General features: G+C 50.5%; 2 protein-coding genes across 9 annotated transcripts in view; both read left to right on the plus strand.

Moving 5' to 3' along the window:
• aclya (ATP citrate lyase a) overlaps positions 1-6,570 on the plus strand; it is a 36,769-nt gene extending 30,199 nt beyond the window's left edge. For all 8 annotated transcript variants that reach the window (XM_088622634.1, XM_088622633.1, XM_088622637.1 and 5 more), the window contains 9 exons: positions 396-523; positions 661-754; positions 1,219-1,373; positions 1,722-1,872; positions 2,355-2,498; positions 3,110-3,223; positions 3,988-4,070; positions 4,514-4,590; positions 4,967-6,570. In XM_088622634.1, coding sequence (XP_088478760.1) covers positions 396-523; positions 661-754; positions 1,219-1,373; positions 1,722-1,872; positions 2,355-2,498; positions 3,110-3,223; positions 3,988-4,070; positions 4,514-4,590; positions 4,967-5,061 — 1,041 coding nt within the window. In that variant the 3' untranslated portion in view covers positions 5,062-6,570. The remainder of the gene's footprint in view (positions 1-395; positions 524-660; positions 755-1,218; positions 1,374-1,721; positions 1,873-2,354; positions 2,499-3,109; positions 3,224-3,987; positions 4,071-4,513; positions 4,591-4,966) is intronic.
• A 2,199-nt stretch (positions 6,571-8,769) lies between these two features.
• klhl11 (kelch-like family member 11) lies at positions 8,770-16,989 on the plus strand. The gene is made up of 2 exons (XM_088622641.1): positions 8,770-9,324; positions 12,436-16,989. The coding sequence occupies exons 1-2, from the start codon at positions 8,855-8,857 to the stop codon at positions 14,018-14,020; spliced, it is 2,055 nt and encodes a 684-aa protein (XP_088478767.1). The 5' UTR covers positions 8,770-8,854; the 3' UTR covers positions 14,021-16,989.
• The last annotated feature ends 325 nt before the right edge of the window (positions 16,990-17,314 follow it).

A 17,314-nucleotide genomic window follows, 5' to 3' on the forward strand; every position in this document is an offset into this window, starting at 1 on the left:
CAGTGTTTGAACAGTGATTAAATGCTTAATCTTATCTCTGGTTGCTCAGCTGCTCCTTTGACCTGAACACAGACCAAGAAGAGGACAGTATGAGGCTTGTATGCCTGTATCTCATGCCTGATTGCTTAATTAGTCTTATTCTGATGGAATGCTGCTGCTGCTCATTTTCAGGCCAGAGAATATTCTCTGTAAAAAGCTAAAACAGCAGTCTCCTGCCTCCAGGGGATCAGCTTGTATAAAGCACAGTTACTCCCCAGAACGTGTCTGTGTTGTGTTACTTGCCCATCCCTGACATACAGTGGTTGTGTCTCTGGGTGACCCGTCAGAAACGTGGTCTGACCAGTCCGACTGCGCTGTGTGTCCACTGCCACGTAACCCTTCCGCTGTTCCCTCAGGTCCAGTTTGGCCATGCCGGCGCCTGTGCCAACCAGGCGTCTGAGACCGCCGTCGCCAAGAACCAGGCCTTGAAGGAGGCGGGCGCCATCGTGCCCAAGAGCTTCGACGAGCTGGGAGACGCCATCAAGTCAGTAGTGCTGCCGGGCCGCCGTGCTGTTCTACACTGTCTGACTGTTCCTTACGGGCCCACACACTGACTGCAGCTGTTAACCCAGGCAGCACCCTCTTCTGACTGCTGTGTGCTGGTTGTCCTCTCCCCTGTAGGTCAGTGTATGATGACCTGGTTGCCAAGGGCGTCATTGTTCCTGCCCAGGAGGTGCCCCCACCCACAGTGCCAATGGACTATTCCTGGGCACGGGTAGGTCTGCCGGGGATCCGAGGAAGAGAAGGGGACGCCGTTTCTCTCCCGTTGCTTCACAGCGCACCTCAGATCAGGCACACTGAGACAGGGCAGAAAAGGCGTGACTCTTGCCCCTGTCCTGAGCTCAGACGCCCAGCCTGATGGGAAATCGGGCGCTTTGAAAGGTGTCCCTTAGGACTGTATGTTTGTATGTTCTCCCTGTGTTCACGTGGGTTTCATCCCACAGTCCCACTTGCTGGTGGCTTCTGGGAAGATTGGATGGATATTCCTTTTGGCTCTTGGTATGGTTTAGCAGTCAGAGGAGAGCCCCAGTCTGTGCTCAGCAGCTAGGGGAAAAAACAGCCACCCGTCCAGAAAGAGAAGACTTGTGTCCCGCCGTTAATCCGGCCCATGCCGAGGGGAGGGAACTAGTGAGGCAGTGAGATGGGAGAAGTTCACTGTGCCCGTGTCTCTGCCAACAGGAGTTGGGCCTGATCCGCAAGCCGGCCTCCTTCATGACGAGCATCTGTGACGAGAGGGGCCAGGAGCTCATCTACGCCGGCATGCCCATCACCGAGGTCTTCAAGGAGGAGATGGGCATCGGCGGGGTGCTGGGGCTGCTGTGGTTCCAGAGGAGGTCAGTCCTGTGGCAGTTCTCATTAATCGCTGAGTCATGCTCTTCATATTCACATGTCCAGGTTTATACACCAGGCACAAAGCATTACTCAGCAGTTCTGCTCTAGAGGGGATTTCAAGCTGCAAAGGTTGCAATACTGAGAGGGAATAATTTGGTGTGTATAAAAATGAATAGTTTCTTAGGCTTGCAGCAGGGGTTTGTCTTTCAGGGACTGAAAAGACAAGACCAGTAAGCGCAGTCTAATTTATTCACCGTTGAGGAGTCTAGGGAGGGGGGGGTGTATGTTGGCATGCATGTTGGAAGCGTGTGCCGTGCCCGCCCTGACGCGGCGTTGCGTGTGTGCTCCAGGCTGCCGCGCTACGCCTGCCAGTTCATCGAGATGTGCCTGATGGTGACGGCGGACCATGGCCCCGCGGTGTCCGGCGCCCACAACACCATCGTCTGCGCCCGAGCTGGGAAGGACCTCATCTCCAGCCTCACCTCCGGCCTGCTGACCATCGTAGGGACCCCTCTGCTCAACGTGACATCCCTATGCATTTGTATAACAGCCCAAAGGATACCAAATTCCAAGCCTTCCAGAGTGCACCCATTTCATCCATCACCGGTGCACAGCAGCCATTAACTCCCATGCTCAGCAGAATCACTCTGTAACATTGAAAGTGGTTCTAGTCTTGACCCTTTATCTTTCTCGGCCCAGTGCCTTTAGTTTAAGGGTGGCTCCTTACACTGTGATCCCAGAGTCCTGTGGTTGTGGGGTCTGTTGGCTTATAGTTTAGTAATCATGTGCTTGCAGACGGATGAGACTGAGTATTCTTTTATAGCACGCCTCTCGTAACAAGTGTCTGGAAATGCTGGGGGTAAAACCAACAGAAAAACTGCAAAAATGAATGTCGCTCCATGAGAATAAAAACAAACCGGAAAGAGAAGGTTCGTTGCCGACCTGGCGACTGCAAGAGAAAGACCGTCTCTTCCTTGTTGCAGGGCGACCGGTTTGGAGGGGCCCTGGACGCAGCAGCGAAGCAGTTCAGCAAAGCCTTCGACAGCAGCCTGCTGCCCATGGAGTTCGTCAACAAGATGAAGAAGGAAGGGAAGCTCATCATGGGGATCGGCCACAGGGTCAAGTCGGTGAGGGAGAACACTCTTCTTTCCAGAGCAGAGCCTGGGTACTCTGTGCCTGTGCGCCATGCTGTCCGTCAGTGACCACACCTGCAGCTGGGTCCTGTGTGAAGAAAGGCCTTGCATTGGTACAATCCCTTTATTCCTGCAGTCATGTAACTCCACACCATCTGATAACTGAATCAGGCATAAAGGGTTCAGCCGCTGTACAAGTGTACTTTTTCCATCTTAATTGGTTTTCAGAGGAAGACACAGTAAAGTTGGAGAACGGAGCCAACGTACAGTATATGTGATTCAGTACCAGGGACAAAAGAAGAGGGAGAAAGTTTGGCCATTTGCGTCTGGTCATTTGACCTTGCGTGTTGTGTAGGGCCTGACGTGGATGCCCATGCCGAAGTATTGGTACTAGGGTTGCAAACATAACATCTCTGTCTTGGGGATGTGGTTTCTAGTGTGGCATGACCCAGGAAGAGCAATAGTCAGCTCTGTGGAAATCAGGATGCTTGCCTGCATTTGTGTGGTGCTTTGTGCCCCATCCTTGAGCAGGTCGGAGAGGCAATTGGGTCGTAAGAGATTGTCACTCCACGTGCCTGATGAGGTTCGCCCTCCTGCCGTTTCAGATCAACAACCCGGACATGAGGGTGCAGATCTTGAAGGACTTCGTCAAGCAGCACTTCCCTGCCACCCACCTGCTGGACTACGCCCTGGACGTGGAGAAGATCACCACCTCTAAGGCATGTGCTGCTTTTGGCCTGGTGGGGTAGTTGAGAGCGAGACACATCTAGTTCAGGGCTAGCATCCTCTCCTGGTCTCCAGGCTCAGAATCTGAATTGATATAAAAACCAGACCCTGCACTATCGCCCCAGTGGAGCCCTGCCTGCCCTGTACCACTACTGAATTGTTACACCAGAAAATGATTGCGTGAGCGACCTTCGCCTGGTTAAACAATGTTCAGTTTGTCCTACAACAGCTCTGTAGCTGGCTGGGCACTGGTGGGCCTCCGGTCCACGGATCTCCAGCCCTGCTCCTGGTGATCCCCGATCCACAAGATCATATTGCACACCCTAAACTTCCTATTTGTAAAAACTGACGACACTGTGAGCTACCGATCAATTTAGCAAGCGGTTTGTTCACGCACGGGAAATGGGCCATCAGATTTTTGTTGGAGAAGCTCTTTTCATTTCTCAGTTTAAGGATTCCCCAGCTTTATTGATGTCCGCTTGTGAAACCAGCAGGACTGGGGCTCACCAGGAGCTCGGATAAATACACCCGCTGTTTGACCTGGTGTTTTCGGTGCGAGCTGCACTGACCTTTCACCCGACACTTCAGCTGTGCTGGTGGCCTGTTTGATCTTTCATCACTTTCGTTAAATGCTTCGATGTGGACCCAACCAATTCAAAAATCATGCTTTGGGATGCGATTGCCGTTGGCTAGCAAGCCAACCTGACTGGCTTTAATTTGCCATGTGTCTCATTTGAGGAATTTCTGCATTTTCCAGAAACCCAACCTCATCCTGAATGTAGACGGTTTCATTGGGGTTGCCTTCGTGGATCTGCTGAGGACTTGTGATGGCTTCACAAGGTGAGAGGGTTGCTATACCGAGACAACGCGTCATTAAACGAGAAACACGATTTTCGTTTCGGGGACTTTCTTCGGCCCAGATTGAGCTGGTAGAACAGGGAAACCTTGTTTATAGTACTTTCAAGCAGCCAAACTCACTGCTGGGAAGACTAAACAGTCCATCACAAGCCACACACAGACACAGAGAGAGAAACCCCACACTCACAACAGAGTCAGTTTTCCCAGAAGCCAATTAACCTACCAGTATGCCTCTGAACTGTGGGAGGAAACCAGAGCACCTGGAGGGAACTCATAAGGACATGGGGACAACATACAAAACTCCAGACAGACAGCACCCAGGGCCCCAGCGCTGTGAGGCAGCAATGCCGACCCAAGTCAAACCCGATAGATCTACTGGACCTGCGGCTCCACTCTTCCTCACCACCACTGCGGCTGTGTTTCAGGGAGGAGGCTGACGAGTACGTAGAGATCGGAGCTCTGAACGGGATCTTCGTCTTGGGCAGGAGCATGGGCTTCATCGGTGAGTCTGGGGACTGCGGCAGGGGGCTAGCAGGGGGTCCTGCAGAGAGACAGGCCTCCCCTCTCGTTCTGACATTTCCTTTTTTTTTTTTTTACTGTCCAGTCCAGAGTCAATTCTTAATCCTGGGAACGTTGATCTTCATTGTTTAATCCAATGACTGTTTTTTTAAATTAAAATACTTGGGTTACAATGCGTGGAGGGAAATAAAAACTTGTGCAATTCTCTCGGGCTGGATTGGAAGAGCCCTGCTTGAGAGAATTCGTGTCCTTCATGATGGAGGGGGAAAAAAGCAGAAATACAGTACGTTTAAGTTTTTGACTTACCTGTGAGGGGAGGATGAGGATGGAGTATTATGACGCTGTCTTTCTCCCACCAGGGCACTACCTGGACCAGAAGAGGCTGAAGCAGGGCTTGTACCGTCACCCATGGGATGATATCTCCTATGTGCTGCCGGAGCACATGACCATGTAATCGAGACAGCTCAGGAGCGCCACCTTGTGTGTGTGTGAGGGGGGTTCAGAGATCAGATCCTCTGAGCTGTTGTCTGTCAGAGTTGCAGCAGGAGGGATGGGAGTAGGTTTTGGTGGCGGGGGGGTAGGGTATCTTTCAGATTCTTCACAAACCGTGAGTGATCCGTGACCAGTTTTGAACTGAAAATCTCTCAAATGAATGAATACAAAATACCATCATCCTCAACAAGCAATGCAATTTCTGACTGTGCAATCACACTTTCTGGTTTAAATGGGAAATATGTAAAGAACTAAACAGGTAAGAAAGCTGCCAGTGTTGCTGGTCGCAGTCTGCTGTTCATTAGAGTAGGAAATGTGAAATTGTGATCTAGCCTTGCTGTCTTTAGCACTGTGTCACTTCAGTGGAGATCAACAGAATCTCGTGCTTACCTCGATGCATTTTGCTTTGTTTTTCTCTCCTCCACTGCAGATACTACTTCTAGTTGCATAGCAAGGAATGCTTGTGTTTCTAAATGTTGAGGTTTCAGGTTAGTTAGCGCAAAAAATTGCTCCCAGTTTGTATAGGCCAGGGGTCAGCAGCTCGGTTCTTGAAGGCCCCCAATCCAGTTGGTCCTGTAGGTCACCTACTTAAAACATTGGCAGCACCTTAAATGTATTAATAACTTAACCTAGTTAACTGTTCAAATAAGAAAACTCTGGTCCTTTAGGGCTGGAGTTTATTGAGGTTTTACTTCTAAGTGATCTCTGAATTTCTCAATTTAGCAGATCACCTCACCTTTTTAATCGATCACAAACGAATTGTTGTGTGTCTGCAGAACCTGGTGAATTCATGAGGACCTACGAGCCTGGCTGGATGGTTAGGGGTGGAGACTCCTGGCTTAGGCAGTAGTTTTATATAGGCAAGCATAAAAAAAAATCAGATCATACGATCGTTATCTAGCAAATGAATGTAAAATCCTGATCTGCCGTGTCATCTGCTAGCCTTGCATAAGGTGTGGGAGAGGAATAGTTTGTGTGAGAGAGTGCATGTTCCTGTGGCTTCATGGTGCATGGAGATCTAGTCACTCGGGTTCGAGGGCAGTGCATCCTGCAATGATCTTAGGAGGATCAACAAAAAGGTTTGTTTTTGTTTTCCCGAGCCTGTTGAGTGAAGAATGAAGGGCACCTGGGGCTCAATTGAGCTGAAGCAAATAGTCTTAGCATAAGGGACCATAACTAACTAGCTATCCGTGTTTCTTGTGGCTTAACATAGGCTAGCTTGAGGCCCGCTTACTTAACTGTGTGAGATCTGTACCAAGTGTTCCCTTCTGTACCCAGCCACATCGACAAAATCAAAACTGTTCATTGTATCTGTCAAAACCCATCCCTCAGTTGTATCATTTTAACCTATTTTTACCTTGTTTTACATTATTTTATTTGGTGTGAAATGTGCTTCTGTATTGTTGTTGTTATTATTATTAATATAACCCATGTAATATTGTAGTGAAAATAAACACGTCTTCTTAGTTAATTGGTGTGGGATTCTTACGATTGCTTGGTGCTGCTCTGCTTTACTCTGAACTGCACAAAGGGTTGAAGATTGAGGAACCACACACATCTTTATCCCAGGATTCTGCCTGGACCGAAACCTGAACGTGAACCGACCTGGGGTCTAGGTTTGCATTTCTATGTATTTGCTGGAGAGAGCCATGAAATAGTCCTTTCTTAGGAAAGATGGGTCTAATTTGCAGAACTCTCTGCAATCCTGGGATAAAAGCCGAGACCAATTTGGAATCGGACATCTCCGAGTTTGGAATAGGCCCGTCATCGCTCATGCCATTTGTCAGTTTCAGAATTCACTTTCGGAGCTCAGACGTTTGTCACCAACAAATCTTGGACTATCGGTTTGGGCTTCCTCTCTCAATTCTAGTAAAACACTAAACTTGAGCCTATCTCAGTCACTGTCAAAACAGAAGAAAGACAAGACAAATGTAAGGTTTGTACAATAAAGACGTATCTGGACCATCCTGCTTATTTAATTGTGAGGGGCTAGTAATCTGACGAAGCGATCTAGCTATTTCCTGAAAGAAGTCAGAGTATTGGCCTCAACAGCATGGCTGGGTACCTTGCTCTGTACTCTACAACGTGCCTGTGTACTTCAGGGAATGTGGAAAAATGGTGCCACCATGTCATTTGGTGAAAGAAAATATTAAGCCTAAGTCACTGGGCAGGCCTTTGTAATATTCCTATTCTTGAAACTTGAGGTCGGGGGGGGGGTGATAGTGACATATCGGTGAAATAATCAGTTTACACAAAATGTATTGGATGGAATGAAACCCCTTTGATTTAGGTTTGTGACTGACCGGCTTAAACAGTACAACCAGCCGGTCTGGTAATTTCTCTTGAAACAAATCGTTATTAAAACTCCTTTCACCATTGGACTCCCACACGGTCCGAGCTCTTAGAACCGGTTTCTGTCGCTTGTTTCGGGGAGTTGAGCCTTTTGGTTCGTGTAACACAGTTTATCCCGCTTGCGTGCACGGCGTCATGGTCTCAGTTCTCAGTTGTGGGCGATCCTGTGTTGTTTCTTTGGCTCTCGCACTGTCCGTGCCAGGCTCGTTCACAGATGCCACTTTGTACAGTCCGTGCCGAGGCCCACAGTCCCTGCCCAACTTGCGAAAATCCCTCTTTATCTCTCCTCTCAAACCCGCACAGATTTTCCACTCCAGCTGCTCGTGTTTCATAGTTCCCTATTCGTAACGGGACACCGGTAACCGAAGCAGAGACCGTGTTTTTTTTTTTTGGTTTTGGCTGCTTCTTTCAGTGATATTCCTCTTCATTATTAGCTGGCAGTATAGCACCGTCTTGTTAAATGGGTGTTGTTAGTGGGCATCTCTCGAGTTTGGTCATTCTTCGTCGTTAGAAAAATTACATTTGATTTTTTAATCGTTTTTGCTCATAGGAAAGTGTAGCCAGGGTACAAGAACAGAAGTTACAGGTCGGGTGTAAACGATTCTGTCGAAACACTGGACTGTTTTAATATACTGATACGTGTAATACTGTAACCCTAAAGAGCATTGCTGGCAACAAAGGGAACAAAATCCCGAGTTATTTTGTAATTACCAAATAGCAAATTATCTCGAAATTACGAGATAACAGATTATCTTGTAATTACGAGATAGCAACTATAGCAGATATCATATTAGAGTATGTGGCGTGATCACAAACAGTACGTGAGATTTACTGTCTCGGAATTACGAGTTGATCTGCTATCATCTCGTAATTAAAAGATAATTTGATAACGAGATAAGTGTAATTACAAGGTAGCATATACTCACGTATGTGATCACGCGTTCTCATATATGATATCTGCTATAGTTGCTAACCCCAGGAGAAAGTCAGCCTGTGCACAGGAGTATTTAACATATCAATAGCTTGTACTGTCACAGCAAATGTAACGGGTTGTTCATACACGGATATGATCGTTGCTATCTCGTAATTACGTGATAATTTGGTATCTGGTAATTAGGTGATAACTCAGGTTTTTTGTTTCCTTGGTGGAAGCAATGCGATTCCATTAAAAAAAAAAGTTTTGTGTGGCGATATTTTACAATTGTGAAGGTGGCAATTGAGAATCGGTAGTTAAATGCATGATGCAAATCCCTCCCAGTATTTAGTACGTAATCAAGAAGGGTGGGGGGCATTTTGAACCAATGTGGGAATTACGCCTTCGGCTCTGTGCGTTGATTCGTCTCTGTCTGTGTGTGTTTTGTTACTTCACAGACCATTACAATTTCACGTTATCCTCCACCAACATGGCGGCCGCAGCGCCCAATATTGACGACTCGAGCCGGAACGGCGGCGGCAGCAGCGGCGGGGGCTGCGCCGCCACGGCCCTGCCGGGCGACGGCGACGCGGAAGAGGCCGAGGATTTCACCTCGTCCTCCCACTGCTCGGAGCTGTCTCGCCGGCAGAACGAGCAGAGGAAGCGCGGCCTCTTCTGCGACGTGACGCTGGCCTTCAGCAGCGGGGCGGCCGCCGGGGCCGTGCCGAGCTGCGAGTTCGCGGCTCACCGCTCCGTCCTGGCCGCCGCCACCGACTACTTCACCCCGCTGCTGGGGGGGCAGTTTTCGGAGTCGCTCTCCGGCCGGGTCGAAATGAAGGAGTGGAGCTCCGAGATGGGGCCAGACCCGGAGACCGTGGAGAGCGTCATACAGTACATGTACACCGGGGAGATCCGGGTCAGCACCTGCAACGTCCACGAAGTGTTGGAGCTGGCGGACAGGTGGGGAGAGAGATCGCAGGAACCGGCGATTCCCGGTCGCTTTGAAGAGCCTCAGTCGTGTAAAAGGCGATACTTGCTTGAGCAGGACTGAACCGCAATGCATTTAAATGCTCCCCTCCATTGAGTGGCACAGAACAGCAGCAAAAAGGGGTGGGGAGACCGCAATGCGTGTTAGCCCAAATATCAAGATTAAACGGATTATTGTATTCCCGATTTGCGTTTCTGTCGCGGTCCTTTTATGTGCAATTAGCTCTCTCGCAGTTGCCGACAACGAGTCCTTAGCTAGATACTTCACTCACTTTGAACAGCGAGTTGGCGTTTGTGCAGTGTAACACTACCCAACCCATGAACCCATGTTGTAACAGCACGGGTAAATAATGCTAATGTTCGTGGCTGAGGAAATATCTGGGCTTTTTGTCTCACCAGAACTAGGGGGACCATATTCCTTCTGGTTGGAGAGGCCCCTCCAGAAACAATGTGATTTTTTTTTTGTTAAATCTGCGTTTCAGTTGCAAGGCGTTCATTTCTCAATTCATCACTACGCAAACGAGACATCTTTAATCAGCGCAAGACCGAATCAGGGTTTCCTTCTACAGATCAGTAACACTTTTCGGTCCGATAGGCTTCAAGAGTAGCGAATAGCCGTCAGATCATTTTTACGCGTTTAATGCACACGAACGTTAGCCACCCCGATTTCCATCTCCGCAAAATCGTAATGCTCAGTTTACAAATTAGCGCGTTTTTGGCTTAAGGTTAATCTTAAAACTCCTGTCCTGTCTCCGGTGAACTTGAAGTCATCTGGTTCCCAAAGGTTTGCTCTAGCATTTACAGAAACCCGTCGAACCAGTAAATGCATTGTTCCTGCCCAGTGTTGTCAAATTAACAGCGGTGTCGGATCTTTCATTCCCCGCTAGTAGGACGAGACCTGGGGTTGTGCGTTTTCTCGAGTGCTTAAGCGGACGTCTGTCCATTCCCGGAATGATTCCACATGAAAACTCACCTTGTCCTCGTTTGTTATCTGGAAAAGTGTTTTATGCTGCGGAGGAAAGACTCAGTATATGAATAGTAAAAGGTGTGGGCTTTGGTACAAACTGTACCGCTGAAGAACAGACCGAAGTGTGTCATTTCAGTATAGCTCCCCCTGTGCACATGTCCAGTTTCGGAAAGTAGTTCTGATCACAGCCACCTGGAGTCTGTCCTTGAGGAACAGGGTCCAAAGCAGATGCAGGCACAGGCGTGTAATTTAGAGATGCCAGGTGAATCTCACCAGCAGGCTTCTGGAAGGTGGGAGGAAGCGGATGAACTGGTAGAAAGGTGCTGGGGAATATGCAAGCTCCACGCACAAGGTGACCTCATCTGTAATCAAACCCCAGGACCCCGGGGCTGTGAGGTGGCAGCACTAATCGCTATGCAGGGCACTGTCCAGTTTCACTCCCCATGTCACTGAACACTTCATGCTCGTTGCTGGCTTTTGTACAATGACTGCTACAATTCAGGGGCCTCAGTTTTCGTGATAGCCGGGCAGCTGGTTACCCAGTGCAGTCATCTGTCGAAATAACCTGTCTCCCCAGGCTAGTGTTAACTCGGATCCTGCAGCTTTCTTTGCATCCAGTATTCCGATGAGCATTTCCTGTGCAGATGGAAGGGACGTGCTGGATTTTGGTTGATGAAATGTCTGACAGATGGAGGATAAAAATGTTTTATTCCTTAAGATATGATTTGATGTTTGTGTGTCATCCTTAAGTCAGTGCCTTAGTGTATGCAGATGTACACCATATGCCTTTCAGATCAATGACTTACAATTTTGCAGATCTTGTGCTTATAGTATATTATATGGAATATCAAAAGATAAAACCCTATGTAAGCCTGTGAGATTCCACAAGGATTTTTGTCTCTTGTGTAGGTGGAGTCCTCTGGTGAAAGGATCCAAGTAGATACCAGTTGAGTGTTAATGAGCTAGGTGCCGTGCTCTTGAGTGACATTAATTCCCTTGTTCGTTAAGCCCGGCATGATGCAGATCCATTCCGGCCTGGAATGACAAATCAAGGGTTATGTCTCGGGGGCTTTCATTCCAAGAGAATGGCATTGCTGCTCATTTTGCAAGAAGAGCAGGTATGTTTATGCATTCAGTCATTCAGAATGGACTGTGGGATTTGCATTATGACTAAAGGAAAAAAAAAACAAAAGAAACTGCCAATGTAGAAGAGATGGGTCAAGCACTGGTGTAATTTTTTGGGAATGCTCTAGCTTTGATTGCTACTGTACGTGAAATGAAATGCAGCGCTTTTCAAGTGTCTGTGTGTCGGCCCTGCGATGGACTGGCGTCCCCTCCAGGGTGTGTCCCGCCTTGCAGCCATTGCATGCAGGGATAGGCTCGGCTCACCTGGCGCCCAGCAGTGGATAAAGTGGTGAGAAACTGGATGTTTGTGTGTCTTGAAACAGTGCTTGTGGAGGTTTATAAATTAATGAACACGGACATGGTCCTGTGGCCAGCTGCAGGGTGCTGTGGTTTGATTCCAGTGTCAGGGAGGTCTGTGTGGAGTTTTTGTGTTCTCTTGAGTTTTTGCTAGGTACTCTGGTTTCCACAAATCCTAAGAACATAAAGGGATCTTATTCCACCATTTCTTTCCAAGAAGTCGGGGGCTGGCTTTAGCAGTTCGGCTGCATAGCTTGTTCCATACTCTCCCTACCTTTTATCCCGTGCACTTCCATGTAGTATACCTCCAGGGTTAGTTTGATTGGCTGTTCTGGGTTATTTTCCTGTGTTTTGTCATTCATTCATTCATCCTTCTGTATTAGAAACTGCTTGACGCAAGTCAGGGTCGCAAGGGAGCCAGAGCCTATCCCAGCAACCAACGGGTGGGGTACACTCTGGGTAGGACAGCCATCCATCACAGGACACACACAGATGTGCACACACTCACACCAGGACCATTGCCATGAACTGTGGGAGGAAACCAGAGCACGCAGAGGAAATCCACCTGAACACAGGGAGAACATACTCTTATCCTCCGTTCTAGGCTCCAGCTTGCCGTGACCGTCACCTGGACGCGTAGCTTCCTTGCCAGGGAAAGACGCAGGAATGAACATGTGTCCTTTGTTTGTGCCCAGGTTCCTGCTGCTGCAGCTGAAGGGGTTCTGCGGGGACTTCCTGAAGAAGAAGCTGAGCCTCGCTAACTGCGTGGCCGTCCACAGCCTGGCACACATGTACTCCCTGGACCAGCTGGCCCTGAAGGCGGCCGACATGATCCGGCGCAACTTCCACAAGGTCATCCAGGACGAGGAGTTCTACACCCTGCCCTTCCACCTGGTGCGGGACTGGCTCTCGGACACGGAGATCACGGTGGACTCGGAGGAGGTGCTGTTCGAGGCCATCGTCAAGTGGGTGCAGAGGAGCCCCGAGGAGCGGGAGAGGTACTTCGAGGAGCTGTTCCGGCTGCTGCGGCTGCCCCAGATCAAGCCCACCTTCCTGACCCGGATGGTCAAGGCGGAGAGGCTGGTGGCCGAGAACGAGGCGTGCCTCCGGCTGGTGTCCGAGGCCGTGGAGGGGCACGCCATCCGCTTCGAGAACCTCAAGACGGCCGACCTGGAGTTCTGGGCCTCCTACATGGCCGCCTTCCAGCCGCGCTTCGGCCAGAACATGGACGTGATCATGGTGGTGGGGGGCGTCTCGGAGGGCGGGGACTACCTGAGCGAGTGTGTGGGCTACTTCGTGTACGAGGACCGCTGGGTCAACCTGCCGCACATCCACAACCACTTGGACGGCCACGCCATCACCGCCACCGAGTCCCACGTCTACGTGGCCGGGTCCATGGAGCCCGGCTTCGCCAAGACGGTGGAGCGCTACAGCCCCAACCGCAACACCTGGGAGCAGGTGAGCAACCTCACCACGCGCAAGCACTCCTTCGGGCTGACCTGCGTCAAGGACATCCTGTACAGCATCGGCGGCCACGGCAACTTCAGCCCCGGCTTCAAGGACGTCAGCGTGTACGAGCCGGAGCAGGACAAGTGGCACAACCTGGAGTCGGCGCCCAAGATCCTGCGGGACGTCAAGGCCATCAGCGTGGAGGACCGCTACGTCTACATCTCGGCCCGAACGCCCGTGGACACGGACAGCGACGACGGGCTGAAGACCGTCACCACGCGCTACGACACCGAGAGCCGGCAGTGGCAGGACGTGGACTCCCTGCCCCTCATCGACAACTACTGCATCTTCCAGATGGCCGTGGCTCACACCAACTTCTACAACACCGCCTCCTGCTGCCCCAAGAGGTACGCGGTGCGCGAGGAGGCCGCGCGGCAGAAGATCAGCGCCCGCATCTCGGACGAGATCCTGGAGAGCCTGCCCCCGGAGGTCATCAGCATCGAGGGGGCCGCCGTCTGCTACTTCGGCGAGGACGTCTTCATCATCGGGGGCTGGAAGAACAGCGACGACGTCGACAAGCAGTACCGCAAGGAGGCGTACCGCTACTGCGCCGAGCGGAAGCGCTGGATGCTCCTGCCGCCCATGCCCCAGCCCCGCTGCCGCGCCACGGCCTGCCACATCCGCATCCCCTACCGCTACCTGTACGGCTCCCAGCGCTACCCCATGCCCCAGAATCTGGCCCGCCAGCGGGACCGCATGCAGCAGATGCAGCAACTGCACCGGCGCACTCTCACTCTCCGGCGGCAGCTGCAGTCACAGATCGAGTGTTGAGCTCTGTCCCCAACCCCCCCCCCCGGCCCCCCAGACATTTCCCTCGGCCCCAGCACAAGACCTGCTCTCCCACAATCTCTTGCCTGAACCGTTGTTGTTTTTTTGGGGGGGTTTTTGCTTTGAATTCTCCGGGGTCACGCCGGGTGGCTCGGCAGGTAATAGCCCTTGTTCTGAGCGCCCCGGATGGTGCCGGCCCGAACCCGGCTAACGGACGGGTCCCGAGCTGGGGTTGTGCAGACGGTAGCCAAACTGGTCTTCCCTGCTGTTGGGGGTGAAACGGCCACTCCTGCAGCTCGCTGACCGCCCGCAGGGCTGGTGGAGGCACTTGTCCTGTTGTGGTCCTGGAAGATGCCGGGGGGGGGGGTTTGGGCAGTGCGTTAGGGACAGGAGGAGCTCTGGCAGGAGGGCGTGCCTCCATGGAGAGGAGGGGGCGTAGCCGTGGCCTGAGTCTTAAGCAAGTTGGCAGCTCCAGGTTGGGTGGGTGTGTCTTAAAAATGAAAGAGTGTTCTGATTGGTCCAGTTCTACAGATCAGAGTTAAAAATCCAAATCGGGTGGAAGTAAGAGACTGACATTGTGAATAGAGCTGTGGACAGTGACCGATAATCTGTCTGCTGTACGTCTTTCACAAAACATACCGTTTGTATATATGTATGTATGGTTTCTTTCCTTTGTTATTGTGTAACTTATGTATTATCTCCTTCTTGAAAGTCCTGGACCTGCTGGTTCAGTCAGATCTTTCGGAGGAGATCTCCGCGTTCACATTCCACTGTGGTGCTGCCGGGATCCACTGCCATTCCGTTCTCCAGCTCGACGCGTGTTCCTTTTTCCGCGGTCCGGCCTGGCTGTGAGGAGCTGTGCAGCCTTTCCTCCCTCAGATCGGCCTGGTCGTGAAACCTGAGAGTGACGAACTGCGGGCCGGGGTGAAGATGAGAGGAAGCGGCGGTTTACCTCGGAGGAGTGTTGCTTTTGGACGCCCCGTCCAAACTGTTTTTGGCTCTGGGAGCCGCCCAGACGGTGTAGGGTGGGCAGTGAAGCAGTGTCCGCACGGCTGCCATCTTGGTTTTCAATTCAAACGCGGGAGCTCTGAGGAGGGGCGTGAGGTGCTTGAGGGAAGTTTTCTCCAGTATTTGCACTTGTTTCAGAGTGCGGTGGATGAATGTTTGCGAAACGTTTTGGAAATAAAATCAATTATTGGCTTTGTGGGGGGGGGGAAGAAACCGAAAGCCTTTAAAAGGTTTGTACGTTGGAGTTCTGCAGTAGTGTTGTGTTTCAGGCTGTGCATCCAATACATTCCATGCAAGACTCTTCCTGTATGTGTGTAACTGCCCCCTATTCTGACATCCTGGAATTCCTGTTCTGTAATATACATTCCTGCTGTCAGTCCTGAATATTCCTATGGACATCCATTCCAATCCACTTTTTCCATTACTGTAAATATGTCTGACAGCATGCTTCCTGTGTTTTCCCAATGATGCTCTTTCAGCTGTACAAATGTGTAGCTTCCTTCTCGCCGGTCAAATACAGGGATTAATAAGGGAGGAGGGGGGTTAGCTTTCATTGAAAAATATGAGCAAGTCCAGTAAGTGTCATGGTACATCCCAGCAGGCGAGCGCTCCTCCCAGCCCTGGGTGCAGTGCCATGCTTACAGAGGGTTGAGTACATTCCATGGGGCCTGTGGTTTCTGTGGTGGACATAGGCTCCTGCTGTTGCTGGACATCGCACTGGTCGCTTCAACTTTCGTTGTTTGCTTGTCCCTGGAGCAGTCTGAGGGCCAGGCCCGTTCCCTGGTCTGTTCACATCACCATTTGCACTTGTCTTCCAAAGATATTTCAAGGGCCCTGGGCTCTGTGTTTTGGTCTGTTAAACGATGTGGCAGGTGTGTTGTCTGTATTGTTTAATTAGAACTTTGGCCTTCCCAGTTTTGTCCGATACTGGGAACACACGAATACCTGCTCTTTTTGCTTTCGTTTTAGGTTGGTTTGCTCTTTTTCTTTTTTTTTTAAAGCCAGGGGTCCAGATCGTACCTACTTCATTGGGGGCTGAGCCAGAAGCACTGGGTACCACCCCTTGAGTTTTGTGCAGGTTACGTCCACTGAGAGTGCTTTTAGAAATTGGCTGTTGCCGTCCTGTTTCTCCAAGAATGAGCAACAGCACCTGTAAGGTTGGCTGTCGGAAATGAGATGCGCCACAACGTGAATCCCAGGAAAAAACTCCTTTGGCCTGAAATTCCAGTGGCCTGCATTATTACTTTGTCTGTAGGCACTGATGCTGTAGAGCTTAATGGCTGCCAGTGGAAATTTGACCTATTTTGTTCAGGCAGAAACAGGCTTTTCAGCGATTGAGAGCACAAATTCAGCACCTTGCATCTGTCTAGGAAGTCGCGTGTCTTGAGATTATTGGGTCGGAGCCATTCCCCAAGCCGAAATTCTCCTTTTGCATTCGTGGAGGGTGGAGGATTCCACCCTCCACGCTACTTCTTTTTAACCAGTTCTCATTGTGCCTTCTTTCTTCCCTTGCACGCTGAGTTTATACCTGTTGTTTTGCATGCCTGCTTCGGGGCTTTTCCTGTTAGAGGATACAGGCACATCCATCGCAATAAACCCTCTTCCCAGCGGCTGTACAAGATCCCCGGTGTGGTCAGTGTTCGCCCTGTATCTGACATTCGAGGTTTTGCCTCCCTCCTGTTGAATCTCTGACCAGAGCAAATTGGCGATGAGTGTGAGCAGGTTGGGTTTCCACGAGTCTTAACTGATGTAGGAGGGTCATCAAGTCACTTGATTTCCCTTGTAGTTGGCACTTTGCGGTCCACTGCGGACGGGTATGCACCTTCTGCTTGTAGGTGGTACTCGTGTCAGCAGGAACTATAAACTGTAGAACTAAATGTGTGTTTGTGTCTGTGATGTTTCAGTACATGTGGAAAATACAGAGCGAGTGCCGTCATTTGCAATAAAAACCAGTTTGAATCGCTGCCGTTTTGTCGTTTCCACTTCTGATTCGAGGTCTGTAAACCGGAAGAGGTTACCAGCGGGAAGTGCTCATCAAAAGTATTCAGTTGCGAGTGGCTAAGATCTCCAGCCAGTCCTGAAAGGGAAGCAGGATACTGGGTTTGACAGCCTGTTTGGGGAATCTTCTTCCCGACTCCTGCTACCCTTTGTGGAGAGGAGGGCCTCCTGTTCTCCTGTTTTAAATAATCCTCCAGCCAGTCTCCATGTGTGCCCATTGAGAGGACGGGGGTCTTGGAGGATTTTGCTGACTTGAACGCAGCAGGTGTGCAGGGGTGTTGCATGGTCTGA

This window comes from Lepisosteus platostomus, chromosome 28, assembly GCF_059453375.1.
Source record: "Lepisosteus platostomus isolate fLepPlt1 chromosome 28, fLepPlt1.hap1, whole genome shotgun sequence".
Classification (NCBI taxonomy): Eukaryota; Metazoa; Chordata; class Actinopteri; order Semionotiformes; family Lepisosteidae; genus Lepisosteus; species Lepisosteus platostomus.